At 47.4% G+C, this 20,563-nt stretch overlaps 7 protein-coding genes across 7 annotated transcripts; 2 read left to right on the top strand and 5 right to left on the bottom strand.

The window, feature by feature from the left end:
• Positions 1–66: 66 nt before the first annotated feature.
• Positions 67–3,182, bottom strand: PENARI_c048G11016 (uncharacterized protein; the record flags this gene model as incomplete). Its single annotated transcript, XM_022637340.1, has 4 exons — positions 67–155; positions 239–2,814; positions 2,860–3,010; positions 3,071–3,182. 4 exons carry the CDS (start codon positions 3,180–3,182, stop codon positions 67–69), a joined length of 2,928 nt encoding a protein of 975 aa, XP_022482805.1.
• Positions 3,183–8,232: 5,050 nt separating this feature from the next.
• On the bottom strand, positions 8,233–9,233 carry PENARI_c048G05153 (uncharacterized protein; the record flags this gene model as incomplete). Its single annotated transcript, XM_022637331.1, has 4 exons — positions 8,233–8,270; positions 8,474–8,511; positions 8,570–8,969; positions 9,020–9,233. The coding sequence occupies 4 exons, from the start codon at positions 9,231–9,233 to the stop codon at positions 8,233–8,235; spliced, it is 690 nt and encodes a 229-aa protein (XP_022482813.1).
• Positions 9,234–11,359: 2,126 nt separating this feature from the next.
• Positions 11,360–12,799, bottom strand: PENARI_c048G12099 (uncharacterized protein; the record flags this gene model as incomplete). The annotated part of the gene is made up of 1 exon (XM_022637343.1): positions 11,360–12,799. One exon carries the CDS (start codon positions 12,797–12,799, stop codon positions 11,360–11,362), a length of 1,440 nt encoding a protein of 479 aa, XP_022482809.1.
• Positions 12,800–13,284: 485 nt separating this feature from the next.
• PENARI_c048G01280 (uncharacterized protein) lies at positions 13,285–13,707 on the bottom strand (the record flags this gene model as incomplete). Its single annotated transcript, XM_022637325.1, has 1 exon — positions 13,285–13,707. One exon carries the CDS (start codon positions 13,705–13,707, stop codon positions 13,285–13,287), a length of 423 nt encoding a protein of 140 aa, XP_022482803.1.
• Positions 13,708–15,777: 2,070 nt separating this feature from the next.
• PENARI_c048G07486 (uncharacterized protein) lies at positions 15,778–16,197 on the bottom strand (the record flags this gene model as incomplete). The annotated part of the gene is made up of 1 exon (XM_022637336.1): positions 15,778–16,197. The coding sequence occupies one exon, from the start codon at positions 16,195–16,197 to the stop codon at positions 15,778–15,780; it is 420 nt and encodes a 139-aa protein (XP_022482811.1).
• A 578-nt stretch (positions 16,198–16,775) lies between these two features.
• On the top strand, positions 16,776–17,489 carry PENARI_c048G05558 (uncharacterized protein; the record flags this gene model as incomplete). The annotated part of the gene is made up of 1 exon (XM_022637333.1): positions 16,776–17,489. One exon carries the CDS (start codon positions 16,776–16,778, stop codon positions 17,487–17,489), a length of 714 nt encoding a protein of 237 aa, XP_022482801.1.
• Positions 17,490–18,677: 1,188 nt separating this feature from the next.
• PENARI_c048G00906 (F-box protein) lies at positions 18,678–20,537 on the top strand (the record flags this gene model as incomplete). The annotated part of the gene is made up of 4 exons (XM_022637324.1): positions 18,678–18,725; positions 18,774–19,171; positions 19,224–20,127; positions 20,175–20,537. Coding segments are annotated over 4 exons (1,713 nt in total), but the record flags the coding sequence as incomplete, so codon positions are not given.
• Positions 20,538–20,563: the final 26 nt, after the last annotated feature.

Genomic DNA, 20,563 nt, shown 5'->3' with positions numbered 1-20,563 from the left:
ATTTGGGAAGTATATATAAAGTAGAAATTGCAGTGTAAACATGCGATATTGAGGTTTCAAAGTTATCTAAGTATTAGGTTTTCCATTAACCATTCCACTAATGCTGTAGAATTGGCTAAAGTTAGCCGATGGTTTAGCCCCAATGTTTGTTTCTGCTTGGCTATGCAGTATCTTAGTAAATTGATGGCTTCCGCTTCCTGACCTGAATGTTTCCAGGTAAAAGCGAGATTTGCCATACTGTTCAGCGTGTCAGGATGGTCCTCGCCGAGCTTGGTCTTGCGGGTCTGCATTACATGCACCTGGAGCTGCTCGGCCTCCTCCATCCGGCCTTGTTCATAGTACGTAAACGCCAAGTTGGCCATAGTCCTCAGCGTGTCGGGATGGTCATCGCCGAGCTTCGTCTTGCGAGTCTCCATCACCTGCACCTGTAGCTGCTCGGCCTCCTCCCACCGGCCTTGTTTACAGAATGTTGATGCCAGATTGGCCATAGACTTCAGCGTGGAGGGATGGTCGTCGCCGAGTTTCGTCGTGCTCGTCTCCATCACCTGCATTTGCAGCTCCTCGGCCTCCCCCCACCGACTCTGGCTACAGTATGTCAACGCCAAATTGGATATACTGGCCAGTGTGTCGGGATGTTCGATGCCGAGCTTGCTCTTGCACGTCTTCATCACCTGCGCCTGGAGTTGCTCGGCTTCCTCCCAGCGGCCTTGATGCCAAAAGGTCAACGCCAGGTTGGTTATACTGGTCAGCGTGTCGGGATGGTCGTCGCCGAGCTTCGTCTTGCGAGTCTTCATGACCTGCACCTCGAGCTGCTCGGCGTCCTCCGTCCGGCCTTGGTTATAGTACGTCAACGCCAGGTTGGCCATACTGAGCAGTGTGTCGGGATGGTCGTCGCCGAGCTTCGTCTTGCTCGTCTCCATCACCTGCACCTGGAGCTGCTCAGCCTCCCCCCACCGGCCTTGGTTACAGTACCTCAACGCCAAGTTGGTCATACTGAGCAGTGTGTCCGGATGGTCTTCGCCGAGCTTCGTCTTACTGGTGTTCATCACCTGAGCCTCGAGTTGCTCGGCTTCCTTCCACCGGCCTTGGTTCCTATATGTCGATGCCAGGTTGGCCATACTGGTCAGCGTGTCGGGATGCTCCTCGCCGAGCTTGGTCTTGCGAGTCTGCATTACATGCACCTGTAGCTGCTCAGCCTCCCCCCACCGGCCCTGGCTACAGTATGTCAACGCCAAATTGGATGTATTGGCCAGTGTGTCGGAATGGTCGTCGCCGAGCTTGCTCTTGCTCGTCTTCATCAACTGCACCTGGAGTTGCTCGGCTTCCTCCCAGCGGCCTTGATGCCAAAAGGTCAACGCCAGGCTGGCCGTACTGGTTAGCGTGGAGGGATGGTCTTCCCCTAAATTCGTCTTGCGAATCTCCATCACCTGCACCTCGAGTCTCTCGGCCTTTTCCCAGCGCCCTTCAAGTGACCATGCTCTCGCTAATATCGCAGTGCTATCGAGGGCATCTTCATGTTCTTCACCTAAAAGCCTTACTCTCTCCTTTTTTGATTTTAATGCCATGTTCCTTGCGTCCGCGAGGATACCGCTCTGCGACGCATACCAAGCACCTTTATAAAGCAGTGTGGCCCACTCCCGTAGAGATCCCTGTGATTCTGGCCGCTGCGACATCGCTGCTTTAACATGAGGAAAGAGCTGTCGGCATGTTTCCCAATTTTCATATTCACCAGTCGGAAACTTGTAGTAGAGTTTACTGATAAATATCTCCCTCCATTGCTCTGTTTGACCATGACTCTTCAACCACATGCATGTAGTCAGTTGGACTAACCTATGCATCGTGAAGAATAAACCGTTTTTGCTAACAGAGACGAATGAAAAATCCCTCAGTGTTGTAATATCATCCTCAAAATCGTCCAATGTGTCGGACTCAGACACCTCCTCGTCATCACTAGAATGATCTACAAGCTCTGACCTTGACATATGGTTATTTTCAGGTTGAAGTCGGAGAAGTTCCTCCGGGATCCCTTGTCGATCGAAAAAGCTCATGAGAGAAAGCAAACCCGCAGCCGAAGGTTTTCTTTGGCGAATATGATCGAATGATATTTGCCACGTCACCAAAATCGAGTTCTTTGCCTCCCAATCCCGGAAGGTGTGACCCGCCTCGGTCTTCAGAAGCTTTATTGCTTCGCGGTCACTCTTTTGGAAGTCTCTTAGATACTGGGACACCGAACAGCGAGGCGCCCGGTTCCTGATATAGCTTGCTGCCTGTACGATCGCTAGTGGCATAAGCTCGAGCTCTTCCACTAAATGTCGACTGTCTTCACTTTCCCCTGGTTGTTCAAGCTTTCTTTCGAGAAGCTCCAGCGCCTCGGACCTTTCCATCGGTTTGACTTCAATAAGTTCCTTATAATCGACTAGTTTCAATGCAACCTCTCGAGTGCGACTCGTGATAATCATAAATCCATTCGAGCTTCTGGGGAGGTATTCCAAAAGTGGCTTTGTGGAGATGTTTGTTACACGGTTCTCCGGGCCTCCCTGGCCAGTCACCGGTAACTTGCGAAGGAACTCATAATCATCGACATTATCAAGGATAAGAACCCATCGTCCTCTCTTCTCATCCTGGAGCCAGTTTTTGACTAGATTAAATATATTGGCTTGCGGATCCTTGCGCCCTGGGATTTTAACCTGGTCTGCTATGTCTCGGAGACTTTGCTCGAATCGGGTTGCGTTGCTCGCATGGACCCAGAGAACCCATGTTGCCGGTGCTTGGGATCGGACCTGGTAGGAGTATTCGATGACCAGTTGTGATTTCCTTTTGGTTATTAGCAAGACCGCGTCCTGCTTGCTCTACACTAACCCGACACCGCCAAGGCCAACAAGCGCAATTCTCGACCCTAGGACCAAGCTTTTATCGCGAATCTGTTTGAGCAGTGTGTCGCGACTGACAAAGTCTGGATCGCGCGGGAATGGGACAGTCGTCAAAGGACTCGGCGGAGTTTCCGGTCGCTCTAGGGTGGGAAGCAGAGGTTAGTCGATCCTGACCTTGTTCGGTTCTGTTCCTGACTTACCCGGGGGCAGATGGAAGTTTGCCGTGCCATAATTGAATCCCACTTGGGCTCCGTAGTTGACGTCAGAGTTAATTGTGGACGCATATTTGACACCAGAGTGACTCGACGCCATGACCGTAAAATCGTGCTTATTTGTGGTTCATTACGAGTTCTCATCTGGCTCTCAGCTGAAGGAGGGGCACGCCATCAGGTGACTCGGCTTAGGAGGCCACCCACATCGAGCAGTGTGTTGGTCCTACCAGAAAAAAATATCCACTAGTATGTCTCTAAAGAAGTCGCTCGTCCACAGTAGCCACTCCAGAGGGCAAGTGGTTGGCAGAAAGGGCATTCGAATTCTTGCCATGTCTCCAAACGAGCAGGCGTCTGTCTTTTTGGCCGGTTTGCTGAATCAACGTTCCAGAACCCCTAAAGACCTTACGAGTCTAATACAGAAGCTATTTTTATGTTGTTATATACACCCGTACGGGAATACTGCCAAGAAAGATGTTCAGGGGTAGAGTAACCGTAATGGGTATGCCGTGTTTCAGGACAAGGTTCTAGAAAGAATCTATGTGTGCAAGTGGTGAAACTGATTTCGATCCTCCCTGTATGAAATGCCCTCATGTATTACAAAGCCAACTCATGCTACAGTTACAGCTCTCCTACCACCTTTCTTGTGTTCGGTATCAGATTTCCTTGGGTATCAGATGTCCCTTCCTACTCCAAATTTTTTGCCAAAGTATCGGCAGTGTTCCGTATCTCTCATTTCCGCTATCCCATCAGCTGACCATGGGATACGGTCTCTCGAATGGCGCATGCGCTTTGTAGTTTCATTGGGTCCCCTGCCTGTACATTCGATCGTCTCTACCCTCATGTGTAACTGTAGAAGAGCTTGTATGAAACTCTCGTTCATATCTCCTTCAATCTTCAAATTGATAAGAAATACCCATGTGTTGTACCACACCTCGTTTAATTGGTTGATCCCTTTGCTTCCTGCGCATACATAAACAAGTTCCTTCCGAAGCCAGGATGGATGGGGCCGTCTGCGAACTTGATGATAATGAAAATACCCGCTTCATGGTCTCCTCCAGAAGCTGGATTTGGTGATATGCAGTGTCCGCGGTAGCTCCATGCTGTCTACCTTTTACATGAATGTAGTGAATCATCTTTTTCCTTTGCGGCTGTAATAAACTGGCGATTGTGCTCGTTGCTTTATATCTTTTTCTATATATTACATTGTTTCATATAAAAATCCCCTCAGAGTGTGCTTCCATCAACAAATCCTGTCTGGTTGAACTTGAAGTGGTCTCTGGTGCCTCAATATTACACAATGTGATGGAGCCACACGACAGGTAGGGCTGATAATTGATCCCTTCAAATTAGTTTTATATGATTAAACAAGAAATATCGAAGGACGATCGGCGGTGAGCACAACGTTCATTTCCTGCTGAACCGCTTGCAAACTGACAAACGACCATCATATATTACCATATTACCCAGACGAAAGGTGAGGTACCATCGTATTGTTCTCAACTTTGGTCCTCATTTGACATAGATCTTACCTGGAATCCTCAATCGGGATTACTTTCTTGTGGAGTCCGGTTTTCTTTCGACTTAGTATCTGTAATGCCCCAAATCCCAACTCCGTTCCAAGAACCTATAAATGGCAGAGTAGCTTGTGTTCTTTGTCTTTAGTACTTTCCTTCCAAACCATTCAATGGAAGCCCATTTAAGGAAGCGACCTTTTACAGCTGCGAGCAAGTCTCATATCATGAATCCTGTTCAACCAAAGAATAAAGAGAATGAATACCATTCTATGATTCTGCCTTCTGCCGCGCCAACTGAATTACCCTTAACATCCTGTGGTTTCCGAACTCCACGTGAATTGCCCGAAGAGACAAATGGTGTCGGCAGTCCCGACGTTTCCCTGGAAGCCAGCGACTTCTCGAAGCATAATAACCTAGAAACAACAATCCCCGGGTGCCAGGCTAAGCGGGCTGTTTGCTTTAAAAAGGAACATGAATCAGCACTGCATCGCACTAGTGAAAAAAGCACGGAGAATTTCTGCAAGCGAAACAGAGTGCGAAAACCCCCACTTGTTCCCCACAGCTTGAAATCCAGTCAATCTATTATCTCAGCCCCATTCAAAAATAGAGCCTTGTCCAAGGCTATGAAATTGGGTCCAATTACTTACCGCAGCGCTCTAAAGATAACTGAGCAGCTCTGTAAAACACAGTTGGCCCTGCTCAAAAATCATCTCAAAGATCGTAGTGATTTTTTTAGCGACGGGGAAGCGTTGCTACATGAGTTAGCGACTGCGCACCCAAAGTACAACCGGATGATTCGAACGCTACCCATGTTATTGCATCTTGTTCCTGGAGAACTCAAAGAAAAGTTGATGATCGAAGAAAACGTAGAGTTGTTGAAGATGGGAGCTTATTTGGCAAATAAATGGATTTCAAGGCCAACCTGACAAATAGCAAAAGTAGGGGAGCCCAGTCTTATCCCTATGTGACCCAATACAAAAGATACAGTACATTTTCAATTGTTTTTGTCCAAGGAAGAACCAAACAGTTTTATATTATGTTTCCGCAACCTCATCTATCCAACATATAAGACAAGGAAGCAGACTATTCAAAGAATCTCTTTTTAAGGCGCCAATGTTTTATAGCACAGTCAATGAGAAAGTAGAAAGCAGTGATTATACAGTACTGTCGAAGTTCTTCCACCCATGAAAAGATAGCTCTTATTAGCTCGAGATACTGCCAGGACTGTGGGTCGGAGTAAAGGCATTTATAATAAAAGACATCGCTATATGCGAAGCTAGATTGGCCGTCGGTCTACGCCGAAGAGTTTATTTAAGTTACACTGTAAATCGACAACCGACTGTCAAGTGTGCGATTGGGGCGAAAGCTGCGAGTAACGACAGGGTTTGGCATATTTTGTCCAATTAAGCATGCGCAAGCGTAGATTCCGTCCAAGCATCGCTTTCGCCCGCGCAATTTGGTGTTTCTGGGACATTGAGTTGTAGCAGAGCCAAAGCTTCCTGGGCCAGTCAAACAAACTTACAGTAAACGCATGGAGTTGTAGAGACATCGCAGTTGCGGATATCCCGTCGCGCGTGGTAGGATCTGGATAGGCCCATATCGCAACGCCAAAAAGCATCTTCATCACGCATGTTACAGTAGACATGGCTATGGTCCTATAAAATGTTGAGCGAGGGAGACCTAAGTAGCGTAGGAATGCGCTATAGGTGTTTATTCGTCACCTATTTCCACACAGTCGGACTCGCCTTGATGTTGGGCGGTATAGAGATGCTCCTTTTGTCCACGTGCAGCGGAAACAAAAAGTAAATCTGGATCTACTTTGTCGTTTTTAAGAGTTTGTAGAAGGCATTTGGCGTTTACGGTATTATTTACGGCATAAGACCTCTAATACCGTACAGAGTCCGCCAGAGAACAAATATACGACACGGAGTTACGTCCCGCCACCTGATAGCAAGGAATATGTATAAGTTACAGAATAGGCTTATTTTGTGACTCCCTTAGGCTCGAGAATAGCTGACTAATACTCAAACGGACACTGCGTTTTCATTCGCTTGATTCTGCGTGTCCGTTCATGACTGGAAGCGGAGGTGAGCCACACTTACCCATATGATTCTCCGACTCTTTAGGAGCATTGACACGGGTTTCTCCAATATCTCATCAGGCTAGCATTCCGTACAGATCACTGAACGGGACGGAGTAGCAGGCAAAACTAGTTTCACGTGTTCAGTCTGCATGTCAGGTAAACTGAAAAAAAGAGATCAGTGAGAAAGGTCAGTAAAGAAACGCTGGGCAAAGGTACGGTCAACAACAGACGGTCAACAACAGACGGTCAACAACAGACGGTCAACAACAGACGGTCAACAACAGACGGTCAACAACAGATAGTTCAGGACAAACGGTCAACAACAAACGGTCAAGAACAGTGTAAGGAGCGATGAGCACCAGACTGCGCAACCCAGACGGTCCTTTTCTTCCGTCGCCTTTCTCAATATTCGCACGCTCGTGCTGAATATAATTGGTGGATATGAAATATTTGAAAAATAGCATATGGACAAAGCTCGCCCCCCAACCAACATTTGAGTAAACAGGGACTGACGTTCCGGAACCCTCAAACTAAAAAGTCCCCAAAGATTCTGGACATTTACGTAAATGGACACGCCTCTGCAAAGAGTTTCGGATAAAAAGAAGATGTAAGCTTGCAATAGAATCAAAAGCCAAAGCCCTCCCCGTACAGGAACATGGATATAATAGGGCGATCCTGCCTTCCGGCGTGATAACCTGCACGGGTCGTCACTGCTTCCTGGCACGACCATCCTGCGATTCTGTCTTCCAGCGTGACAGCCTGCACGGCTCTACCACTGCTACTTGACACAATCAACCAGTGATCCTGTCTTCCAGCGTGATAACCTGCACGGCTCTACCACTGCTACCTGGCACAATCACCCAGTGGCTTACCGCTACCTCCAGCAATTGGACAGACACCTCTTCGTGGTGCTGGGGATTATTACTCAAACGAGCAATCGTTTCAGGAAGCTAAGATCTGTCCTTGAAAAGGCATTTGCCTCCGCTTTCTAGCTTTACATGTATTCTTCATTTTCTGTTCATTTGCTTCTATTTGGCATTTGGTGGCTCTCGTGCCGTAAGAGGCTCCGGGCGCAGCTACTGTCGGCAAACTTTTGATCCATTCAGCTCCCTCAACAATCAACCAGAGACAATATTCCTGCTGCTTGCTTTGGCTTCTCCGTTATGGGGCTTAGGTCCTTCGTTGTATATACACACTGTCCATAATGCTAGTATGTAGATAAAACCGAGAAGCGTGAACTTGATAGTATCCTGAACTTGATAATATCCTAATACTCCGCAAGCCCGACATGATTTCGAGAGACCTGAAAAGGAGATGCGGAAATTTTTCTTTCTTGACTTTATACGGGCGGTTGGCTTCATTTCTTAGTAGATCCCATAGTTCTCTGCTGGTTACTGAAGACAAGTATGGTAAAGACCGTTCGATTGGTGCGGAAGTTTACGCCAAAGGGTTTTACTCAGATGGGGTCCGATGATACAATTGCTCGCGCAGTAAATAGGCTCCTGAATCCACCTTAAGACGCGTCATGGTCTAATTTTATCACAGCAAAGCAATTAGTGGAAGCTCTCCATGGCACTGGTGGTCTTTGCCGCTATAAGCTAGTTCGTATATACATCCCTGGTCATACAAAGATGAGCAGTTCCTACAACGGTGCCAGTAGTGGAGCATTCGGAGAAATAATGAAAATTTGGGGGTAAATCTTCGAATATACCCGTACTAGAATAGCTACATTTCAAAACTTAATTTCACATGCATTCACGGAGTAGTCAATTGTCTCGCCGTCAGAGCACCTACACTTGCCGCCTTTGCCGGCTGCATAATATTCTGATTCCCTGGTGGTGTTGCAGTTAATATATTTAAACTCGTCTTATCAAAACAAAGGGATCTTACTTGATCAAGCAAATACGACCAATTGATGTTTTCATAGCTTCCATTGAACCACGGGTCTGGCTATAGCTGCTGACCGGTTTTAGGTGCCTAGTTGAAACCATCGCAAGAGTATACGCAGTACTCAACTTGCCACCGGACTCGAGGTCTATTTTGTCAACAATTGTAGAAGTCATCGGTTGGGTCAAGTCCAATGCACCAGAGGTGACGCTCGGACTGCTAGCAATTTCTGAGCTTTTTGCGATGGACAAGTCGGACACAACGTATGAACAGCTCTCAGGATGCGATTGACCAGATTGTAATCTCTTCGCCAAAGCCCTTCTAGATATAGATTCATCCGCAGGCGATTCGTCGGAAATCGAGAGGAGTATGTTGTTGCATTTGAGGCGTGAACTGTCTAAACCTGGGCATTATTAGAGATGATATTTCTTGCTGCATAGAACAAATACTCACAATTGGTCAGGATTGACTTAAGCTGGCCTTGGCAGTCATTAGACAATAAGAATGAGTGCTCATTATTGTCCTGGGTGTATTGGACCGAGCTGCTGGTGTTGGTGTTCCGATTCCAGATATCGAGCAGATCGCAAGTTTTTCCAGCAAATTCATTGATGTGGAATTTTGCACTTGCTATAGCAGCACATGCCAGAATTAAAAGGCGACCATACATGTCGAAAATGTTATTGTTGAAGATTGGAAGTGGTATTGGGTCTTTCCTTACAACGTCAAATGCTGGAGGAATCCGAGTCTTCTTATAACTTAATCTAATTACCGCTATTTCACTCACTGCCTGACTTCCTTCAGAATTCCGTTAATCCGGTCAAGATTGAAACGTAGGAGGGAGATATGGGGACTGTGGTTTTCGTCCTTTGTTGAGTGCTGGGTTGTTGTTTCTCTTTGTTTTTCCTTTGTAGATGGCGCTGTCCTTTATGAGGAGACCACCGCGATGCTCCAACAAAGCGTCAAGACCGTCAAAATAAGCCCCCCTAGAATGTTACCTGAAGCTCCTCAGAAACTACCATAGATGTAGGTCGACCATCCTCCATCTCTTCACACCTCTGCTATCAGATTTCAATCTAGGAGACCTTATCCGAGGATGGTACTAGGAAAACCTTACCAGACACAAAAGTCTTATAAAATCTAACAGAGATCCCCATGTAAGCGGGTTCGCTAGCTTCTTCGTCATCATGAACCTTTCACAGAACCTTCTCACATTCTGCTTGATTCTATTGAAAGCTGTTAGTGGCACTTTAACGGAGATCGAGGAATTTATTCGCTGATTTGCCATAGGTCGGGAGTCCAACATTTCAGGAGAAGAGCACTCAAAGCGGCGTACTTGCAAGAGGGGTATGAGTCCAGAACAATTGGCTATAACCGTGTAACTAAGGGGAAAGGACAGATTTTAGAATCCCCAAGCTTCCCGGCACCGGACCTTCCAAAAGGGTTTGCCTCCAAAAAACGAGACGTATCTTATTCGGCCAATCATCCCCCCCCCCCTTGTGGATGATTTGCTAACTCCGTTCAGTCTCTACTGGAATGTGACTTTACGCATGGAATCGCGTATGTAGGTCCCACTGCAGAAAATATTCAGCATCTTCGAGACGAAGGGGGGAAAATGTGTGTCGCAGAGTCAAACAGTTGCGCTCGGGTTTCTTACTTGAATCAGTCCGGTCTCTTCTTTTGTAATTACGTACGATAAACAATATTCCCCTTTACGCATATCAGCTGACATCAGCCTTGCAGAACACCGAACAAGTTGCCGTTAAGTGCGACGACCTTGTTCCAACAGCGAGAAATCTGTTCGAATACTGCCAGATCGCGAACTACTACACCTTTGGTATTGTAAACAATGCAACACAGGATGCCAATTACTACATCAGAATTGGTGGACAGACGATGTAGAAGGAGATGATCTCTTTGAGTCTCGAGAAGGGACAAAAGAATGTTTGGGTGGATCTACACTAAGACTAGTTGGCTCTCTTCGAGAAGATACAAACAATAAAAACAGTGAAAGTAAAGCGAGGACGTGCAACCCTGTGCTTGCTACTTACATAACTGAAGGGTCGTCACATCAGAAGGATAAAAAGTATGTCCACTTTGCTCTGACGGCATTCTTATTTACCAAGTCGACGTTGTAAATGCCTAATGAAGCTCTAACCTGTAAGGACCAATCCCCAATCCTTCTCCCTTTTAGCAATCACCGAGTTTATTATTAAAGCTAATGCTCTTTCAACATGGTAATTATCAGACTCCCAATAAAATCAGTAACACTAGCATTAAGCTTTCTGGTGGATAAATGATGGCGTACACTTGCACACTCAAACATCTCAAAAATGTTGAGGAAATCATTGGAGTGGGGGATGGACGATTGACAGTTTTCCTTAAGGCTTTCGGTGCCTCTAGAGTAGGAACTAGGTTAGCCAGAGCTCCGATGACGTCAGTTGGTAGATTTCAGGGTTTACTGCAGACACCGCATCGTTAGTGTCAGCAATACATTGTAGCTGCATTAAACTGGGGCTACAAAATGGCTCGGGCCAGGAACACCTTCATCACTGCACGCCAGTTTTCTCTTCTAAAATGTTGCTCAGGCGCTTTATCTATCGCATTGCAATTTGCCGATGCGTATTATTATATACTAGATGCATTGGTATGATAGCAAGGTTGGCTTCGGTTTAATCACAGACAGTCCGATCTACATGCATTGTCGCCACTAGCCCTCTGGGTTGTCTTACGATACTACAGGGCGGATCGAAATCAATTTTCACCGTTTTATTTGTTTGATCGTCCAAAAATATATTATTCTATATTATCTTCATCCCCCGGAAGATCTATCTGGTCTCGATATGCGGGGTTTCCTTGGGCCAACTCCTTGAGGCTCGAGTCCAACCATTCTTTGGCACCAAGAATTTCATGTCGGTCGTTCATACGTCGTTTCTTGCTCCTTCTTCCTTCCTCTCGTTCAGTCGACCCGTGGAATACCGTTTGAGAAACATCATCGCCTATATACTCGGCGTGCAAGAGTAGGAACTGGTTTCCTAGGTACAGCGAATAGCAATCTCTCCCATTGATTCCCCGTGTTGGATTATTGGGAGAATATATATAGAAATGATTTCTTGAGAAACCCTCAAAGAATTTATTCAAAGCAGATTGAATATTTGGTAGCTGTACGACTTTATCGGGCTCTCCAGGGATGATAAATTTCATGTTGAAGCAGCTCGGTGGCTGAATCTCCGTAGCCGCAGTAACCAATGTGGGATCAAACTGCGGAGTAGAAAAGACGGGGAACACAGTTGCTTCATTTTCTTCTGGTGGAATGATTGTATTTTGAATCATGTCGTCAAAGTTCGGATTCCAGGGAGAAGATTCTTGAGGAAGTGTATCGTCGGTTTCAACTGGGGGAACGAATTGACTGTCAGGAACATCTTTGAGATAGCGGAAATATGCCAAAAACACCGATCGCCTAGCAAATCCTGCAGTAACTCGGGGAGAGCTCCAAGGCAGTTCTAATACCTCCCGCGAAAGTGCAAACTGATCTGCCTCCACTGAGTCCGTATATGGCTTTCCATATCGTCTTTCCACCGGCAGATCTTCGTCCGCACTTGCGGGATAGTCACATGGCGTGAGGCGAGGTAATTCAACTGGCTCAGCCTGGAGTCCATCCACAAAAGGGGTGCTAAAACCTTTTTCCCTGGCAAGCCGAAAGAGGTGTTGCCAAAGATTCCATCGTTCAGGCATGTTAAGTCCTTCAGCGGGTGTTGCCGCGCGTTGCGTGCCAGGTTTTGTCCGCGGCACGCGGCGGTTGTGATCCGTCATTTCGAATCCGTACTGGAAGCTGAAACGCCAGAAATCATAAAGATCCCCCCGTATTCCATGCTGACGATTTGAAGTCATGACAGGGACACTAGTGTAATATTGTTCCCCTAGTCCTTCGTCGATAGTTATCTTCCGATGGGGATCAGGAATGTAGAGTTGCTGTAGCACACTCCGGCCGACCTCCAGGGTGAGCCTGTCTTTAAAGAATGTCTCCAGCGTCGGTATGGGGTACTGAATCTCTTGTAATCGGTCCCAAATTTCAGAGCGGTCCTGAGCATCTTCAACATCAGGGAACAATTCTTCCTTTGACATTCGTTCCTTCAAGAAATTCAAGTCCCGAGCAGAGACTTTGGGCGCACGGGATTTTAATAGTTGGATAGTCACACCGTCTAATTGCGCCAAAAGGTCAAGCCTGTTTCCCATTAAGCCGAAGAACGTATTCTTTATGTGATTCAAATAGCACAGAAGAGGCTGATGCTTCCACTTAGCCATCTGAGCATGACATTTTGGGCATTTAAATGGAAGCAAGTAACTTACCTCATCACAACGCATTGCCACCAATTTATGGAGTAGTCCAATTCGCATGCCCTCCCAAATACCCGCTATAGGGAGCAGAGCATCGAAGGCTTGGGGCAGTGTCGGATGTTTGAAGAAAGCTCGCAAATACTTTCCCTTTTTGCTTCCAGAAACCCTTTCTAGAGCAGCCCACCAATGGTTTGCTGCGATCCTGTTTACAGGGCCATCAAGATATCCTTCATAATACCTTATTCTTTGATAGATTAGCCCATCCGGGGGTGTTCGATCATTCGGGAAGTGCTCTCGAAGAGACCGGATAAATTCTTCTTGTATGGGTTCTTCACTAGCTTGAATGCAATCAGGCAAAGATAAGCTGGGAAGTAGCGGCCACTTTACCCACCTGTCTGCTCTGTGACATAAACATCCACAATCCACCATTGATTGCTAGGACTGAGCTTTTTACGGGCAGCAATAATTAAGTTCTCGTGATCCTGTGCGCGCAACTGGTAGTCGATATCGACATCCAATTGATGGAATTGTCCATCTACCATCCGTGGTCTAACGCGACGTTCCCAATCAATTTCAGGGACCAATACAGGGACATGGGATTCTTCCATCAGCCGGTGGCACCCCTGAGTGTCCATAATTCGCTCAAGTCGAATGATATTCTGGCGGTCGCTCATCTGCCGCTTGAAGTTTTTGTCGAATACGAGACGAGAGATATCGACACGTGCGGCCATCTTGAAATGTTCCTCGCGATAGGTGAACAGTTTGCACTCGGCTTCTTCCACTTGAGCTTGAGTCAAGCGTGTCATTTTGTAATATAGTGAGCGCGGTATGTTTGAGCTTCTCCGTCGAGTCGGTTGGACTATTTAAATGCCCTTAAGGTAAAGAGCCATTTTTAGGTGTTTGCCATCTCGACCAAGTTACCGTAGCAGTCATCAGTTTAAGAGGGGGGGGGATGTTCAATAACTTTCATCATACAAAAATGAGTGGTCATTTTTCTTCCACAGAGAAGGTCGAGGGAGCAAATTTTGGCCTCTCCGGTTAGCCAACTCATAAATCGGGCATCATCCTCTCTACCATTTACTCACTGTTTAGGTTCCAACTATTCTATAAAATACCTACGAAACTAGCTGAGAGTAAACATATGAGGGCCGTTTTGTCTCAACCGCGAACAGTACTCAAGAATTGGCCGTGCCGCTTCCACTTTAATATTACATCCAATGGGAGCTCCTGAGTTTCGCTATTTTGATTGAATTTGTTTTCCTGCTCTGTTAATCAACCACATGCTAACGCTTCTATAAAGAGCATATGGTTTCTACGTACTCGTGGGGGGCTTTCGTCAAGAATACCCTTACCGACACATTGAACTTCTTTCCAGTATATCTTGGTATAGCATAATTAAAATGCTGCGACACTTAGGAAAGATACTTCCCTTGGCTTTCTCAATATTGGCCTTGATCTGCCTAGCCATTGTCTTTGTGGGATGCACATCGACCTCCTCTCCCACTGAATTGTATTTCTTGAAGGTACGCTGACATCCCATAGACATAAAGAATGTTTAGCTAATGTCCAAATTATAGGTGAAACTGACCAATTTCCCAGAACTAGGGAGCGTTCATCTACGTCGCTCTCTCAGTATTGCCGGGGTGGACGCATCCGATGCTGCCAACAAAGCCAGTAGTGAGGCGAGCAGCGTTAAGAACAGCGCTTCGACTGCTGCTATTTATGCATCGGACGCCGCAGAGACTGCAGTGAGCCAGGTCACCGATAAGGTTCAATCTTTATCCGACGAAATCAACTCGCACCTTCCGGATTTCTATTCTGTGGGGCTTTGGGGATATTGCCAAGGCCAGAAGGAAACTGCGTCATATTCCAACTGCTCACAGCCAAGTACCTCCTTCTCGTTCGACTTGTTAAGCATTTTTGGTTCGGTATCCCCAGCCATCGGGGAGGTGTTACCAGATGAAAATAACAAGGTCCTTGCTGGGTATCATGATGTTTCTCGGTGGTCAATTTCCGCTTACATCCTGGGTTTCGTTTCAACATTTGTGGCTGTTGTCTTCGGCATCACAACAATGTTTTTCTCGCGGGGAAAAATATGGCTCATCATTTCCTCCTTAGTAAGACCCTGGTACATTGTTCCTGAACAAAAGAAGCTGACCATTTCTGAGTCTGCAACTATTTTCGTCACCGGCGCATCCATTGGGGTTACGGTAATTTACGGGTTGATAACGGGAGCTATACAGAGCATCCTTCATCCTCTGGGAGCTGATGCAAGTTTTGGGACGCATTTGTTCACTGCAACCTGGCTAGCAGTAACATTTTCCTTCGCGGCCCTGTTGATATGGCTTATTGAGATGTTTTGCTGCTGTATTTGATGTGAATGTGGAATAGTACAAAGCGAGTAAGCTGGTAAGCACATACAAGGGCCAAAACTAGATGTAGGTTACCGTTCCATAATCAATTAAGTCAAGAATAAGAAGAAAGTGGTGAAACTAAGTTCGATCCGTCTTTAAAGCGTACAGTACATGTATATTTCCACTTGTCTTGTGATTGCGGTAGATGCTTTACTGCCACCAATGAGATTGTATCTATACTGTACTGTAGGGATGTTGTAATTTCTATGTCTTGCATTTTCAGAAAGAAGCATGCCCAGTACCCGTAAAATGCCTTATATTTATTCGAGGACTACAGATTTGGGACAACATATCAAAAGAAACCAATTGGCTAATATAACGGTCTTGTATGATTCTGACGGCTTGGTCAATTTCTGATCATGTGTTCTGTTCAATGTATTGTATTTTTATAGTTACAGTACCGTGACGCAGGATTTAGACAAAGTTCTTCGAAGCGATCAAACAGTCACCTACAGGATCCCTTCAGTGATCATCCACCGGTACCATTATGAACTGCATCGATCGGGGGCTATCACAGATATCTTGGAACCCATCAGCTTCAGTCTTCCTGGCTGCTTGTACCGTATCGGTAAACATGAAAGCTTCGCGGGCCGAATAGCTCGGGTCCAACTCGCAAAACTCTTCACAGGCCGATTGCGCCTTGCGTGCTTGGTCAGCCAGGTCGTGCACTGAGGCTTGAAGCTCTTGTGCGACCTGGTAGACGGGGTAGAATTCGTCATCGGAGAAACCATAAGCGCCGGATTGGTGCAGGCGAACTAAGTCCTCAGATGCTTGCTCGGCCTTGTCCTGGAGGTGTTTGAAAAGGGCGTAGCAGGCTCGAAAGTACACATTTTCTCCCTGCTGTCGGCCGATCTGTCGAACAATATTGGCAATTTCCTCCATCGCGCTCTGCTAATCTTTACTCTGACGCGAGAAGGCGGCTGGTATCTTGGCGGCGGTGATAATCTTATACTAACAGTAGACTGAGGGTGGTTATTACCGGCGGTATTGGCAAGCTTTGTAAAACCGAATTAAAACAAAATGTTTCGACCAGGACGTTTCCATTACTTGATAATTTCACTACGATGGCATAATCTCATGTGTCAGTTAACTGATGGGCATGAAATAGACCAAGGGTAAGCCAGTAAAAACAAGAAAGCTATCGCCGACCGCCACATAGATGATGCCCGCCCAGAATTGGGTACTAGTGTTTCAATCATGACCAATTTCCGTGGTGGCACCATTTACCACCCTCTCTTAACCACCCTTTCTAAAAGCCATTGGTTAATGCCATTTGTTAACCGACACACGATGTCTAACCTGCTCCATCATCATGATGTTCTACTAAGTTGCGTTGGTTAGGTCCCAGGCAATATACACGGACTGAGGCGACGTCCGATCCAACAGCTGCCCGCTCTTGTTGCTCAGCTTAAAAGCCCAGCTTGTCCCAAGTCATCGCTCCAATAAGCACGCGACCCACGATGGCTGACCCAAAAGCGCAGTCCCTGCACGATTTTGCAATTCTCACCATAATTAATGTCTTTGGATTGTTTTACTTTTATCTTTTTGTGATTCATTTCCTGCTCTTCCATTTCCCCTCTACCCCCGGAGGTATTCTGGACTCCCTGTCCGTGCTTGCCTTTTGCGCAAGTGTCATCATCTGGTGCTTGTCCAGCCTCTTCTACCGTTTTCTAGACGCTTTCGGGGGCAATGATGCGGCAGAGTGGCAAAAGCTGGAGTTTGGAGCCACTTTGGTCCTGATCTGGGCGGCCACCCTTCCTTCGGTGGTAGTGCTGTTCCGCACCGAACCCTGCCTCCAGCTCGGATACCTAGCTGCCTTTACCGTTGTTGCTGTCGGCATCCTGGTGGACTTTGTGGTCTCCGATCCCAGTGTCTGTGCGGTTCAGTACCGGTTTCCGTACAGCTGCATTTCACTGAGCTTACTTTCGCTCATACCAACTATTTATGCCCTGACCGGGACGTTCCAAAGTCCGCCCGCATTGGCGGTACATTTCGGCCGAATCGCCATCGGGAATTCTCTTGGAGCTGCGTTCTATCTGCTTCGTCCGTTAGAGAGGATTGGTGTAGTGAATGGCTGGCGGCCTAGTCTCTATGTGATGCATTTAGTCCTGGCCTACAATGCCGTCACTTATTCGAGGATTTTCTTACCTGCAGTACTTCAAAACGCAGCATAAGCTTTATTGAGGTCTAAAGAAGCTGTGGAGGCTGCAAAGTTGGGTGATCGCTCAAATACTGGGGCCTGGATGAACTGGCAGGAGCAAAACATTGGATCATCACTACCTCTCTATTGCGTCCTTGCCTTGAGGCCTTCCATTGCCGATCGAAGAAGGCTACATCCCTGATATGGAACCTGGGCGATTCGACCTTTTTTTATCTGTTTACAATGTACCACGATGGCCGAGACCTTGTGTATCTCAGAGTTACATTCTGTATATATATCTCTGACACTCGCAGAACCTTCTCGACTAAGTGATTGTTTAGAAATTTCGTACTGCTTGTGTAGTTTCTGGTATGAGTGGAAGTGTTTTTCTCTCTCACTTTGGTGGTACTGTAATCTATTCCTATTGCACGACAGAGTGAGTGGTTTTGCCAGGTCAACCGACCACGTTGTAGATTTATCCTATCACCCGGTGCCTTACTCCTGCCGGCGAACTTGTGCAAGCACAGGAAAGCTCAACACGCAGATTATACCGTAAACGCAAGAGATCAAATTTCACTTCTAACTCCTGTCTAAGCAAACGGCCTAATGTCCATTGATGTTTGGTGGTTGGACGTCTAGACCGGGCCAACACAAGTCTCGCTTGACCTACTACGATCACCTATTATGTATGAAATGGCCCTTTGGTAAAGTAGTGCAATCGGTTGCGTTTTCGGTCGAACCGCAATGATAACCGGTTCGACCGCGACTGACCGTCCCAACCGCGACCCGTTCCGTTGCCCCTCATGAACCGTGCGCCGACATGTTTATCCGACCAGATCTGCCCTTTGAACGTTCTTATTTTGTATCGAACAGCGACTCCTCAGTCCATCAATTTTTCATATTGTGGTTGCCAATTTCGGTGAAGATACCATGTTATGGTCAATTGATTGGTTGCCGCTCATGTCGAACGACTATTGAGCTTGGCAATGCGTTTTGCAAGACTTGGTGGCCTGCGGGTGAAGAGCGGTTACAGGAACGGCGCTGAGCCTGTTTATCAAGGGCTGGCCGAACGAGCTTTCCATCCAACGCGATGCATGACCCGCGGAAATTGAACATATATCCTCTGCGCAATGGCAATGTCTGGGCAACTTGACTGTGTGCTCGGATAGATGCGTGCTTATAAGCCTCTTGCTGTCCAGAGCGGTTGTGAGCACAGATTACAATGCTAGAGAACTTGCCGTGTGAGATTCTGATGCTGATCGCAGATTGGGTAAGTTCCATTGTGTTTTATTTGATCACGGTACTGACCGCCTGCCAGCTGTCAGCTACCACTCTACGCGTTCTCAGCCGAGTCTCGTCCAGATTGTATGCAGTTTTGGTTCCTCGCATATACCGTACCATTTCATTCTGTGCAGCAAGTGAATGGGCGCTGAATGTGTTGAATGTCGACCCTTTCTTTCTCCGTTTCGGTCCTTCACGGGCCGCGGACTATCTCCAGCACGTGCGGCACCTACAGATCAAAGCTCCATTCCACCTTGTTCGGTTTAACCGATGTGCATACTACAACATATTTCGTGCAGCGGGGCTGCCGGAGTCTCCGGCTACACTGGGAGCCTCGGACGAGGCGACGGCACATCAGCAATTCCTAGACGACGTGAAGGATCAATTGCAGCTGATATTCACCCACCTGAAGCCGAATAGACTGAGCACGTTTGAGTTCGTATAAGCCGGTATCTGTCTATCGAGACCTGTGATTGACTAGCAATAGATGGCGCCTAGGGACATGTGTTCCGGTGGGAGTTCTCGACAAGGAAGGCTATCTCAGTCGGTACCAACAGCGCCTCACTCGTCTCTCACTCGTCACTGACGGTACCTGCCCTGAAACATTGCACCGCTTGGAAGGAGTGTCTAGACTATCCTGCCTGACGGCGTTTGAGTGGGAAGGACTCCAACATCCGTCCGAGGTTGATTTGTTACGACAGTGCATCCGTCGGAACTGGCGCCGCCTGGATCATCTGTCCATCGGCTTCGTTCCATCAGCTTTTGCCCGTGCTCTGTGCTGGGAGAGCCTTGGGCTTCAGCAATCGGAGCTCGGGGTCGGGAATATAGGTACCGGTGAGACAAGGAACGGGGATACAGGGATCGGGAATCTGACAGCTCTTCCCGCTCTGTCCACATTATCACTTTCAAAGGTGACCCTGCCTCCAGATATCTCATCAGAGCGCGATGCGATATTCTATTCCCTGCGAGCGCTCACGCTGCGCGACTGCCCGAATCAGCTGCGTCTCGTGCAATTACTGTCGCGGTCACAAAAGCCGCTCCGACTAACGCATTTTGAATTTTCTTTCGATTACCTGCTGCACGAACCGGGTGAAGGACGTAGCCTATCTGCTGTTGTGCGGTTCTTATGTTCGTTTCGTGGGCTACAGCATCTATACCTGAGGTTGTCCAACTTCCCGGCGTCAAAATCTCACATCCAGGATGCCATCCGACATCACCAGTCTACGTTGAAAAGCCTCGTCTACCATGAGCGCCAACTCGCTCCCATCGATGCCGATGGCTTATTTGAGGATGATCGTGATGTGTCACCCGCGTGGGTAACAAACTTGTCTGCCATTGTAGACCTGGGCCAGGTGTCTGCTCTGGGTCTGTGTGCTAGTCCATCTGCAGCTGTAAGTTTTCCTCCGTCCAGTAAACGTGTGCCCGCTAATGAGAACAGCGTCTGTGCCTTCGACCCACGGCCAAGCATTCCCAGCTTCAGATTCTACATCTGCGGTTCAGCGGCCTCGATCGAATCCACCGAGACATCCCACGAGAGATTACCACCTTTCTACATGAGACGCGCAAAGGGTACTCACGGCATCCTCGTTCGTGCTGGGGTTCTGTGAACCGGAATGCCTCCAATGATAACTACAACTACGGTCCTATTTTCGATGAGTACTTTGACAGGTCACAATTCGAGTATATGGACCCGCAGCAGGCAGTCCTTGCGTCTTCCGCAGCGATTGCAGAGGCCGAGGATCTCGTGTCGTTTGCTGAATGGGCATTCGGCCCCCACGGACTGCCGGCTCTGCAGGTCCTCGCGTTTGGGGACTTCTCCCACGGTGA

Source organism: Penicillium arizonense (genome assembly GCF_001773325.1).
Source record: "Penicillium arizonense strain CBS 141311 chromosome Unknown PENARI_contig048, whole genome shotgun sequence".
Classification (NCBI taxonomy): domain Eukaryota; kingdom Fungi; phylum Ascomycota; class Eurotiomycetes; order Eurotiales; family Aspergillaceae; genus Penicillium; species Penicillium arizonense.
This window is presented reverse-complemented; position numbering and strand designations above follow the sequence as displayed.